The sequence below is a fragment of the Crassostrea angulata genome, chromosome 3 (genome assembly GCF_025612915.1).
Source record: "Crassostrea angulata isolate pt1a10 chromosome 3, ASM2561291v2, whole genome shotgun sequence".
Lineage (NCBI taxonomy): Eukaryota > Metazoa > Mollusca > Bivalvia > Ostreida > Ostreidae > Magallana > Magallana angulata.
In genome coordinates, this window is record NC_069113.1 from 49552316 (window position 1) to 49565739 (window position 13424).

General features: G+C 33.1%; 1 protein-coding gene across 2 annotated transcripts; it reads right to left on the reverse strand.

Moving 5' to 3' along the window:
* Positions 1 to 3910: 3910 nt before the first annotated feature.
* LOC128176297 (putative oxidoreductase YteT) lies at positions 3911 to 13358 on the reverse strand. Of its 2 annotated transcripts, none has more exons than XM_052842542.1 (13): positions 13174 to 13358; positions 11715 to 11819; positions 11164 to 11248; positions 10688 to 10761; positions 10497 to 10556; positions 9659 to 9823; positions 8813 to 8998; positions 8146 to 8247; positions 7790 to 7921; positions 6530 to 6631; positions 6375 to 6441; positions 5866 to 5960; positions 3911 to 4827 (listed from the first exon to the last, which is right to left on the reverse strand). In XM_052842542.1, exons 1-13 carry the CDS (start codon positions 13177 to 13179, stop codon positions 4696 to 4698), a joined length of 1311 nt encoding a protein of 436 aa, XP_052698502.1. In that variant the 5' UTR covers positions 13180 to 13358; the 3' UTR covers positions 3911 to 4695. The 2 variants fall into 2 exon arrangements, with proteins under 2 accessions (XP_052698502.1, XP_052698501.1); XM_052842541.1 differs by lacking the exon at positions 8813 to 8998 and adding an exon at positions 8588 to 8773 and having other exon boundaries at positions 13174 to 13355.
* Positions 13359 to 13424: the final 66 nt, after the last annotated feature.

A 13424-nucleotide genomic window follows, 5' to 3' on the forward strand; every position in this document is an offset into this window, starting at 1 on the left:
ACTTTTATTTCAATACGAAGACAAGTTATATACATATATGCAAGGTTAACCACCATACACATGAAATAATTAAGAGAAAACGCTCTATTGCAAAAACGCATTTAAAAAGAGACTCAAGGATGGACATTCCTAGCTGTTGAATCTGCACCCCTCCTGGGATATTATTAATCCAGAAAGCATGGTTTCAACAAATTTGAATTAAAATTATATCAGAGTATTAATTTTGTCATTTTCTGAAGCCTTTTTTACTGTGATTTTACCTTATATTTAACCCTATATTCGAATTTGAACCCTGTTTGCAGTCTCAGTATTGGTCGAGGGGTCATGGTAAGTATTACGTTTTCAAATTGTTTAACAGAGACCGTTTTGCTCAACAACAAACATGCATGAAATCGGGGTGATATCTGTCTTTCCCTCGACACTTCACATATTTTGGCTTTCTCACTTCAGCCAGATCATATGTCTGGGCACTCAAGACAGAATGCCATTACTAAACAATATGTATGACATGACTGATGTAACAGTTTTAAAAAGATACAAATAATGTATATTAAAACTTTAAAAAACTCATACAAAACAAATAAAACATAAAGATAGAGGGAAAAAAGTAATAAGCATAGTACATATATTGGTAGACTTAAAAGAAGTGATAATAGATCGAGTATCGTGAACACTTCATGTACAAGTTATACTTTATACAAATTAGAATCTACGTTATATCAAGATGATTACAAAATGGAAAAATAAAATTGTGGTCTTAGTGTTGGTGTGTGGATCCTGGATAGGCTTGATCGATTTAGAATCAACACTGTAAGATGATGCTTGCATAGAAATTTTACAAATTGCAAGCATTGTAGTGCCTCATCAGAAAATTTTCAAAATTTATTTGTAAAACGTTATACAATTTTAATAACTTAGAATCTACACTATATATACACTGTAATAGAAAAAAGGGACAAAGTCAGCATCATTTATACTGGGTTTAACATTTATGCGATGTTAATTTGGCTATAAACCCCAGTAGAAGCAGTAATATCATTTAGTACAGAATTCATTAAAAGTATAAAGATCTCAATTTGTGTCAAATAATCAATTTAATTGTTTAAAACTTTTCATGACTTTTTTTCCTGAATAGTTTTCGTTTACCCTAGCTCAATTGTGATAATGTCGGTTTTAACGTTTCGTATAATATGTTAAAGAGGTTCGCTCCTCTCTTTTGGGGTAACTATTTTATCTCGCCTCTTACCTAAAAATTTTACAGGATATATTGATTCTATTTGTATATTTATATTTAACAATGCCAAATAAGCCATATTGAATGAAATTTTAAAAGAAAATTATTTATTTACAGAATTGAGTAAGGGACTTTATTTTGTGGCGGAAGGTTTTCAAGAACAAAACGAACAGTTTTCATAACTATATAGTACTGTTACTTCAGCCTTCTAATCTTCACCGCAAACTAAACTTCCAGATAGTTTGTGTGTAATGATATATTCACGGTGTTCTAAAAAACATTGTCGAACAATATTTTGATATATCTATCGATATATTTTGGCAAATTTACCTTATATATTTCATAGAAGTCCTGAAAAAATTAACTCCAAATTTTGCCTAAAATTCACTTATTTAATTAATGTCATATCTCAATTGTTTGAGATGTGACCCTTCTTTTTTACTTTTATATGTGACATTAAATGTATGTCTATTTGTATGCAAAGTTTTGAAAAGTTGGCATTGCTTTTATTTTTTCATTTGCGTTATAATTTGATTACTCCAAAATTTTGTAACAATCTTTACATTGCTATTGTATTCATTATGTAAAGGCATTTGAAGCCTTCAGTAAAGCAAGATTTGTTAATCTTTGACTTGGATATAACTTTTATAGTCATTATATACATGTGTTCAACTTCATACTCTATTGAAATCATAACTAAATAATAGTTCAAACTATAAATATTTGCTTGATTTCTTCAAATAATCAATTTTCATGCCAAATTAAAGTAATAATTTCAGGAAAATTTTCATTTCTGTTTGGAACCCCATTATTTCCAAAACATGGCATGTATCAGAGGTCAAAATTAAAATAAATAAATATCTTAGGTCCCCATCTTTATATCCAAGATGTCTTTGGATGATTGACATTACTAGTATTTCAGGTGCCAACCTCATTAAGTGAGCTAAATATCACATATACAACAGATGAAATAAAAAGCTTGTGTACACTTCTTGGACGCTAGACTTCACGGCTACATGTACAAACAATTAATTTTATAATAAAATATTTTCAAATCATGCAGGTCTATTTTGATTCAAAAGTCATGAGTCAAAATCCAATTCATGATAAGACACTTTAAATACAGAAAAAGTAGGGAAATAAGCCGACGCATAAAACCATTTGAGTCCATTTGAAAAACCAACAACTTTCCCTTACAAATATCACTTTTCAAGTTTTGTTACATTTATTAGATATGTCATCATTTGCATTCAGAATTGCAAAATCCTTCAAAAATTGACTTCAAATTTAATTTATTATTATGACGTCAAAATATGTAAATGCTAATTGAGCAACAAAATGTTAATGAAATCGGGTGTTTAGACCATAAGTTTTTACAGAAAGGATCATCATACCATTCTTTTAAGAACGTATATTGATAAAACGTGCAAATCCCTATCTTTTCCAATATTAAAAAAATGGAACCTAGACCCACTCTATGGTAAAAAGCAAGTTTTCTTCCTTCGATTTTCAAGATGATCATCAAATGGCCATGACCGAGTTACTTAGTATGTTTGTGTAATAATAAACTGATTTTGTTTTCTATATGTATTCAAACATGTGATTCCATGGTGTAGTGTTTAGCAACTTAAGTATGCTGAAGTATGTGTTCGATTCAAAGACTCGTGTTGTGATTTTTTTTAATATCTTTGTTTACTTTGTTTATATTCGAAAAATTCATTTGACTAGGGAAAGTAAAAATTGCGTTATTATGAACTAAACACATACACTTAATCATTTTATAGATTTTTAGTTAACTGCCACATGAATTATCTTCATTATTTTTTTTAAAAAAAACATGTTTTTTTGCTGAGGGGGTACGTCAAGTTATGGACTTTAAGACAAAAGAATGGAATTCTTTATTTTCTTGTACACGGACATAATTAATTCTCTGGAGATATGTAAGCACAGGAATAAAAACATTTGAATTTAATACACGTATTGTACTAAATGCGTGCATGATTATCATTTAAAACATATTTAAGTGATGGGTTGTGGCCACTTGTTGGCATATGCTTCGGCTTATTCCCTCATGTTCTTGGAATATTTGAATTTTTCATCATTTGATTTTTTTAATGCCTTACATCTGGAATCTAGACTTGATTGAAGTCATCAATAAACTTAGATCATTTTGCAAATAATCGCAAAATACGCATGCATAATGATATAATATACTGTACTTGTGTGTTTAATCTGGCACTCGGGGACGTAGGCAACATCTGGGCTGCGTTCAAGATCGTAGCTGCTACGTAGGGCTACGTAGTTGAACGATAAGCTAGCCTAGCCGCTACGTAGATATTCGTAGCCTTTATGCTAAGCATCAAATTCAAGATAGATACCACTTTGTAAGAAACAAGAAATCTATTTACTTAGTGATATTTTGTTCATCCTTTAAGTTATAATGAATTTTAACGTGTATATTTCCGCTTGAAACTAACAAATCATGTCGATGTAATTAGTCTTTAGATGAATACTTCCAACTTCAAATCTGAGACCTGGCGGCCCGTCCAATAGACATTGGTATCTACAACCTAGCGGCTGGGTTAGCTGCTACGATCTTGAACACATCCAGCCCAGTCCTTCCTCCCTTTGATCCAGAACAATAGGAGGATCGGATTCCAAGAATAAACACATGAGAAATAAATCATTCCCTTTATTCAAAAACATTTCGATATTCTCTTTACAATTCATAATGAAATAATCAGTAAATGTATATATCAAAAATAACCGATGAACGTGTTCCATTAGAAATGGTATATCTAACAACTTTATATGTGATGTAAGTTTAAATTTGCAATGGTCAATGTCTTGGATAAATAGACTTCTTGAAAAACGTGTAGTTAGTACAACAGTTTTTTCGTGATCTATAAAATACATGAGTAAAACAAGTGACTAAAGTAACCGTCAAAGAGATAATGCTCACCCAATGCTCACCCAATTCACCATTTTAAGAAATGTTTTTAAACTATGATGTATACAGATTCTCTTTGATGATAACTATCCAGATCTTATTACTTATTGGCAAGTATTCCTTCGGCAGAACAAATGTACATTTAGCTATAAATGGTGCTTTTACTGTTTAAGAGAATTCAAATTTTCCGCACAATATTTTTTATAATCAAATAAAAAAGCCATTCTTTAAGACTGGGACTTTAAGCAAAAAAAGCCACATTCCAGAGGCTGAAATTCATTGGTAGTCCTATTATTTTTATATGAAATTAATTTCAAAACTCGGTGAATGATACGTTGGTTATCACTAATCTGGCTGGTCTGTCTCGTTTGTGCCAGTACCAAACAAAACCTCAAAAACTTGTGTAAAGTAATGATGATTAACCGAATTCATATAAAGTATTCACAACTAGTCTCTTCTTTATGGAATGTCATTCTTACAATCATATCTGCCGGCTTTGACTTGGTTTTAATCAAGCAAACGACATGTCCTCATTAATGGTGACAACACGGTTTTCTTTGCGGGCTTTTTCTGCAGCGAACACGACAAGATGGCTGGCTAGTGTCTCGTCTGCTCCCGTGTGGATTTTGGAGAAGTCTTTGTGCTTTTATGGGAAATACAGTAAAAATAAATACTACTTGCAACATTTTGTTAAAAATAAAAAAAAAATTCTAATTCGTCTAAAAGATTGTGACTATGTATATTTTTTAAATATTATAAGTTTAAAGAAGAAAAAAGCTAATTCCACACATAGAGCATTACATGGGAGCTATTGCATTCCCCCAGAATATTTATCAAGGATATATTGGAAAGTGGTTTATTAAAAATCTAAAATAAAAGAAACATCAAAACTAGTCTGATATACTAGTATAGTTTAGGAGGCTGAGTGATTAACAAATGACACGTCTGATTTTTAAGCCATGAACTATCAGTTAGTAAATGAAAATTCTAAATATTTTAGCATTTTCCTAATATTTACACAGCCCTCTTGATATTGTAAGTAAAAGCTTCCAGTAGATGAATCATTTATCATTGAGTATGTTATTGAGTATCCTGTTATGAATTGTAATTAAATTATTGTAATTGTTATAAATCAATTGCTACAAATAAGTCTTCATCACATAACTACTTACTGCAAAAATTTTTAAGTAGAGATGCACAGTATGATGATTGTTAGAGAAATTCTTGTTTATTTTCTACTGGTATTTTTCAAAGTTTTCAAAATAATTGACAAATACACTGTAGAAATAGTTTGACATTTGAGGCATTCAAACTTTGGTAACTAGATTTGGTATATAATTGGAGCAGTTCTAATCATGTTGGTCTTTGAGTCATTGACAAATATTTCATACATATTTTTAGATCTGAGTTATAATAAAAAGAAACTATGCATGTACCCATATGGATACATGTACTCCCTTGTTTTTAAAACAGCCATATTTTTCTAATTTTAATGGCCAACGGCCCATTTATATACATGTAGTGTAGTGAGAGTGCATGAAGTCCTAGAGCCCCATCACTAAGTACATGTACATAGAGAGTATTCTCAGAGTTCTCTATTAGATAAAGTGTAAGAGGCCCATCACCGAATATTTAAAGGCAATCTCACAAATGTTTTCTTTCAGACATGTACAACACTTACATAGAGGGCGCTCTCAAAGTTCTCCATCAAGCAATAGTCTGCTCCTCCATGCCCTGAGAGTGGACCACGGTTCCTCGACTCCAGTTTATGGTGGTCTGTTGTTACAGTAATAACATTCATTAGCTATATAAACCATTCCTAGTTTCTGCAATCTTATGTGTGTGTATGTGTGTGTGTGTGTGTGTGTGTGTGTGTGGAGAGAGAGAGAGAGAGAGGAAAGGGAGAGAGAGAGAGAAAAAGAGAGACGAGAATTTCTACATTATGTACTACATTTGTACATTAAAGATATTCATTTGTTTAAATTTTAAGCTATGCTGAGGAAATATGCAATATAACACACACGTAAATCCATGAGTGGGATATAGATATAAATATATATTTGAACTTTTCTGTGTTCAAAGCTTTAAACATATAAAGAATGTGTTGTGTAATTATAAGTAAGATATATAAGTCTGACCCAAATAATCTACAGTTTATCTATAACCTTAACACATGTAACAGATACTTGCATCTTTGCCCTGTTGTAAAGTCGACTTGCAAAACACTCCCATTCCCATCTTTATATCTGATCTCACCCTATTAAAAAATCAATTTCAACTCCTTGAATATTTGTAGACTGATTTCCAAGAAAATGAATTTGTTGAGTAAGGGAGCAAACTCTTACCTTTGTTCCAAACACATTGACCTCCCTTGCACAAATTGATTCTGTGAATCCTATCATTGACAATGAAGCTGTAGCCCCACCAGTGAATTGCATGTTAACCACCTTCAATGATATCATATGATCTATAATACATTATATACAGTTTAACACGCTTAAAGCAAACATGCTTACAATGAATTGATGCTTATGGTGGATTAGTGATTTTTATTCCCTGTTGACAAATTGTGCTAATGGATATATATATAAAAAAAATACATTTATAGCAAAGCTAAAATCACCTGTCCCGGCACTCCCTTATAACCACGTATAACGGTAGTAGGCTAAGTGTATGAAAACTATTATTGAAATAAATGTTTTATAGTGCTACTTAAAGGGCAAGCCCAGGCAAGTTTGGAGTATGGAATATATTCATGATCATATAGAGCTCTAATGGATTTTGGTAACATTTTTCTTTAAATTTTGACATCAATTAAGATTGTTTGGTATAGTTCCTGCCAATATAAGAAAGTGTATTCATTTTAATATGAGGAATACATGAAGCACTTAAATAGTGGTATCACTTCCCTTAACTTTTTTTATATTTTTCAACAGCAACAAAAAAAGTGGGTATCAAAGAGCTCTCTGGTTTTTTTTTTTTAAATAATTATGAAATTTTATAAAATACTTATAAAGAACCTATTTCATTCCTTTATGTTGGATAGAGAAGTCTGGGATAGCATTAGGAATCTTGGGATACCGTCATCAAGTTTTAAAGACGACTTTACAGCATCTGCTCAGTCTTTATTATGCATAATTATCTATAAAGCTTGCTAAATCTGCTACCATTCTATTATACCGGTATAACTCTTGAGAAAGGACACATGTAATTTTCTAAAAGCTTTAGGTTGTACTTTAGTTTACTGGTACATCTATACACATGCACTCTATCAATATGAAGGCTATGAAAAGTGTAAACCAACTTATATTCGTGTGAAAGACATTTTTGCGAGGTACCAGAGAGCCTCATTGACATGAATATTTCTTGCCACAGACCAGTGTTTGCCTTGTAGTTGTAATAATAAAAACAGGTGAGGATAAGGCTTGGTTGCAAAAATTAGTTGCTGCGAACCAGTTTATCTCAAATCAAGCGTGAAATAAAGTTGTCGCAAATAATAGTTGGTTTATAGTAATGGCTGAATAGATGTTCAACTAAACAAAACTCATAGATACATAACCTACTACTAACATAATTATTAAGAAAATTAGGACAATTTGGATTACCTGTTGTGACATGACGTCATTATCCATGTCAAAGACACATCGTCCATAAGGCCCAGTCCGCAGGGCTTCTGTCACGTTTTCTATGTCAGGGGGTCCTGACGTTAACACAGACACGGGCCAACCTTTGTTGAACTTAAAAAGAAAATATCAAAGATATATCAATCAAGGTCAAACTGTTTTCAAACAGTTCATTATAAATGTATATCAGGTAAAGTGAATATCGATGTGCAGGTTTAAATTTAATCAGATTTATTTGTCAATCATTGTGTTCGCTGACCTCAAACAGATTTTACTTTCAATCCATAATTGAAAATTCAGTATTCAAACACTGTACAAATACAGGCTGACTGACTCACTGATTTGATGCCATTGTTGATGTAAATTTCCACAGCTGAGTAGGGACATTTGGACTCCACTTCCTTAGGGCAGTCCAAGCACCTGTTGGCCGCCTTCTTTGGCTGATGAAAACAATTTTTAAAAATGTCATTCTTTTGAGAGATCACTAATAGTTAACATTGATTTTACAAAATACTATAGATTCCTTATTTCACGTGAGTACTTTATTCCGCGATTCACCAGTTTTCCACTAAAGTGCAAGAACCTAAAATTGCAATTGCCGAATTTTAATCTTAGTTTCATGTAATTTACATATGTCCATAAAATAAAAGAGAAATTTTAAAATTCGCAAGATGTGCTTCTCACGATTTTAAGCGGATTTTACTATGTATAAGTTAGTATTATAACTTATGTACTGTTAGAGTAGGGGGGAGATAATGTATTGTTATAATTATAACGTACTTTATTTTCCTTGTTAAAATGACTCAGATGCCCAAAAGAGGACACTTTCTGACACTTCTTTTCTCCCATCCAATGACACACGAGGTCGACGTCATGGCAACATTTGGCCAGTAAGGATGGAGAACTCTCGCTCTCTTTGTGCCAATTTCCTCTCACGTAGGAATGGGCAAAATGCCAGTATCCTACCTATAACAATAACAACATGCAATTTAGATATCAACTTACTTTGTTAGACTGAGAGAAATGACTGAGATGTCCGAATGAGGAGACAGACTGACACTTCTGTGGTCCCATCCAGTGACAAATAAGGTCAACGTCATGGCAACACTTAGCCAGGAGAGAAAATGCACTCTCTGATTCCTTGTGCCAGTTGCCTCTGACAAAAGAATGGGCAAAATGCCAATAACCAACCTAAAAGAAAACAGGAATTTAGATGCTCTTCATCCAAGCCTGGTTCCTGCATTCTGAAACACCAGTACACCTTTAATTCATTTAATTCATTTACTTTGTACAAACTATACAAGTTGATGTCTTCTTATTCTTTTTGAGAATTGTTCTTAAACATTTATCTTATTCTATATATATTTCATGTACATGTGAATGCGTGTAACAGTGAATTTTCCTACGTAAAAAAATATAATTAAAACCAATAGCCTTAATATATAAAAAAAAAACCATAATGTTAAAGACCCATGCCTAGTAGGTGGCAGGGTCTAGATGGGGGCACACATTAATAAGTCATAAATTTAGAATGCTACATTTAAAATCTCCCAAAGCAATAGTTACTATCACTCAATTGTGTATAAAATTTCCCTGAACTATGCATAGTAATAAAGGTATGAATTAGTACATGTACATGTATTGATTGATGCATGCATTAACTGTCACTTGACTTACATGTACAGTTTCTTGACAGTATTAAAAGTGAACAACATCACATGCCTCATCACTTCTAAAACAGGTTCTATAGATGATGGATATTAAAAAGTAAGGCAGGAACAATAACCTGTGCATGTAATCACTCAGTATACATATATCAGGTAATTACGATTGTGTTTATTTATGACTTACAGGTTCTAGATGTTGAATATTGACCACGTCTCCAATGGCCCCGCTGTCAATCAGTTCCTTGATCTTCCTGACCCAGGGCGTGTACCGGAGAACATGGCAGACCGTCAAGAAGATGTTGTTCTCTTTGCAGACTCGGACAATCTCCCGACAGTCCTCCTCTGTGGTCTGTAAACACAGATATTATTAATTCATTATTAATTCATTATGTACAATGTCACCATTACATTTGTCTGTTGATTAGGTTACTTTAGATCAACTTTTATTAATTTGCGAGAAAATTTTGGGAGTTTTGTTAAAACTTTCATTTTCAGACTATTGATGGTCATTAACAAGTCTTATTCATACATGTATATCTTTTATATTGAAATTTTGTTTAGCAAAAAGAAGTCACTGCATGCAAACCACTTAGACATGTAATTTGCAAATCTAAGTAAATTAAGTCATTGGAATAATTAACTTGGCTAACGGTGATCAATGTTACAGAGGTTTATATTAAACACTGTACCAGCTAGAATGGATCTTTGAAAATCTACTTTCCTCTTGACAATGAATTTAGTTATTACATTCTACATGTAACTTTCATTATACAGAAGTTAAATTCAATTAGGTGCAAGAAATCCATTTCCATAGTTCTAGAGAACTTAATAAATATATTGATTAGCTGGTTCCTACTAACAAATTACTGAAATTAAATTTGCTTGATTATACACACAATATTATTATATATTTATGTACTTAACAGGAAAACAGGCTTACAATACACAATACTTGTTTACAATAAACGCATGAATTATAAATACATTTTTTTTTAAATTACAAGACTTGAATAATAACTTACTGCCATTGGTTTTTCCAGTAATATATGATATCCTTTTTTGGCAAATACAACTGCTGGTTCCTATATTGATTACAAAATGTAACTTCATTACTTAGAACTGTTTTGTACATAAAAAATAGTCTGTTTCCAAATTAGGAATAAAAAATTCAATAGTGTGTCAACATTTTCAAGATGCATCGAGTACACTGTACCTTATGCTGCTGGTCCTGGGTACAAATCATCACACAGTCAGCAAACCTCTCCCGCTCTGCTACCTCCCTCCAATCTGAAAGAAACAAAGACTTACCCATCAGATTCCAGATAAACTCTCATCAACACCTAATTCTCATTTATAGGTTCTGTTTTACACAATACAAGTATTTTTGTTTGCCATAAATATTCAATATTGAATTCTCAATTCATCAAAGAGAAAGGGAAATTCATTAGTTTTTAAAGATGTGATAATGACATTCATGTTCTTAAAACATGCTGTTGTTGATAGATGAATGCATACACATTAACAGGATTGGTGAAATTTCCTCCACAAAAGTGTAAAGAAACCAATCAAAATAAAGCATGAATTATTCACGAGAACAAGAAAAGTTCAATGACCTAGCCCAAGGTCAGTAAGCATAAGCAAGACTGACATTGGGTTTTCGGTGATGAAGCATTTTAAGTAATACAGTACCTTGAAACACCATGTCATCAGCTATGTTACACAGAGTCTGCAATCTCTCTCTCTGGTACTTTTTGGGGTCTGCCACTGCAATGACCTGTAAATCACAGCAGAATAAATTGAAAACAGTTCCATACCTTTGAAACTTTACAATAATTATATTGTGTAACACACAATTTTGTCTGTGTGTTGCACTGAATGGAATATGTTTACTATATGTTCAATGCACAAAAATACAGTAAATATACCAAAGAGAGCATACAGTATTGGATCATGCATGGTTTGATTCCAGGTCTTGACACAAGTCCTCTTAAATACACAAAATACATTATTTACTAATCTGATTTAATATTCCACCTGTCTTACCTACTTCACCAATACAATAAGAGCATATATATGTACATGTTGCTTCCCAGAAGAACCCAGCATCTTTAACCTTTATTAAAATATTACTTTATCACCATCTTAATATCATGAAACTTAGGAGTTTTGTTTCTTTAGAAGGTATATCAAAAGCCTGTAACCCCTTATACTAAATCAAACTGTCCTCACCATGCACTTACCCGGAACTCCTCGGGTTTTACCTCCTGGTAATGAGCATAACCAATTCCCCTCTGGCCAGCTCCTATCACAATAGCCGTCGTTAATTTCCCCTCACTGTCAGACATCTACAGTTCAATCATTTTTAAATTGTTTATTAACTATACAAGTACAGAAATGTTTCAAAAACAAAGGATCGTGCATATATAGGATTACATGTTGGACACGTACAGTTGGGAATTCCAATCGTATTGATCGAAGGACCATTGCAGATTATTAGTAAGATACAATTTAACCTGGACCCCAGCACTAAACTTGGATGTTTCAGAGTATAGTTACACATAGTAGCTTAAATTCAACTACATGAGCCATGATCATGACATATGGCCATGCAAGCATTAAACTGATCAAGTACTAGCTATCTATAAGTGTATGAAGTATGTGGACAATGTGGTTGTTCTTGACAGTTTATAAATCTGACCAGTGGGTTCACCTATTAACTTAATATGTAGAGTGCTGAACTAGTATGTCACAGGATCATGCTGATCAAGGCTCATCCAAAGGCAATACCATATATGGTTTTAATTCATCCAGTGCCATTGCTAGGGTAAAAATCTGTAGGCCTGTTGCTCTACGAGAAAACTTGGATTGATGTAGGCTATGTCAACTCATCCTGAATTTTCCCATAGAGTTATATATAATTACATGTATACATATCTGTAGCTGCAGGTCTGTAGCTCCCGGTGAATTTTTCAGACCGGGAGCTACAGACCTGCAGCTAACATATCTGCAGCACTTAGAGGATAAATTGAAATAACAATATTGATAAGCTGGACCATCTCATGAAATTGATAAATCAAAAGAGATTAAATAAATCCCGCAAGCTTTCACAAGCACCCAGCTATAGTCTGCTGAACAAGTCTTCGGCTATCGAAATTAAATTATAGAAATATTGTCAATATATCGTGATGGTCAGACCAGTTCAAATACCTGCACCAGATAGCTCGGTTGAGCACCAGACTCTGGTACAGATTCAGGGAGGCCAGGTTGAATCCTGGTCTGGTGTGTCATTATTTCCCCCATCCTATTACATTGGTCTGTGACCAACCCCTAGCTGGAACTGACAGCTAGGTTAACTCATGACAGGGGAAGAGCTAGATAGAATATTATATCGTTAAAATGACAGATGTCCTACAGACCCGGTTTAACCTGGTCACGGTAACATTCTTTCTAGGGAAGAACCTAGCTGGGGTGATCTTAATTTAAAGATCAATTAAAGGGGAAGGAATGTGATGGTCAGACCGCGGTGCCATATAGCTCAGTTGGTAGATCACCTGACTAGAGATTCAGGGGGCCCAGGTTCGGATCCCAGCTGTCTGATCTGTCATTATTTCTCCCATCCCATTATATTTCATTGTATGATATTTAATTTAATGAAAAATTTAAGTGCAAATTAAGAAAAATCACAATAACCCAACTCACAATCATTGGATATGCTGATCCCTGGCACTTGTTTTTAAGTACTTGCTTCTAACTCGCAATGAAATAATTTGACGGTTGTAAAACTCGGTGTTTTATCACTGTTCATAGTTTGTTTACAAACACGTTGCATGACAAGTAATTTCTATTTTTAGAAGCAAGGAAGTTGAAATAAAAGATTAAACATGTAAATAAGAAGGTCTAATCATGCTAATACCCTTATCTTCTCTGTAGCTTGCAAATTCAATCTTTTT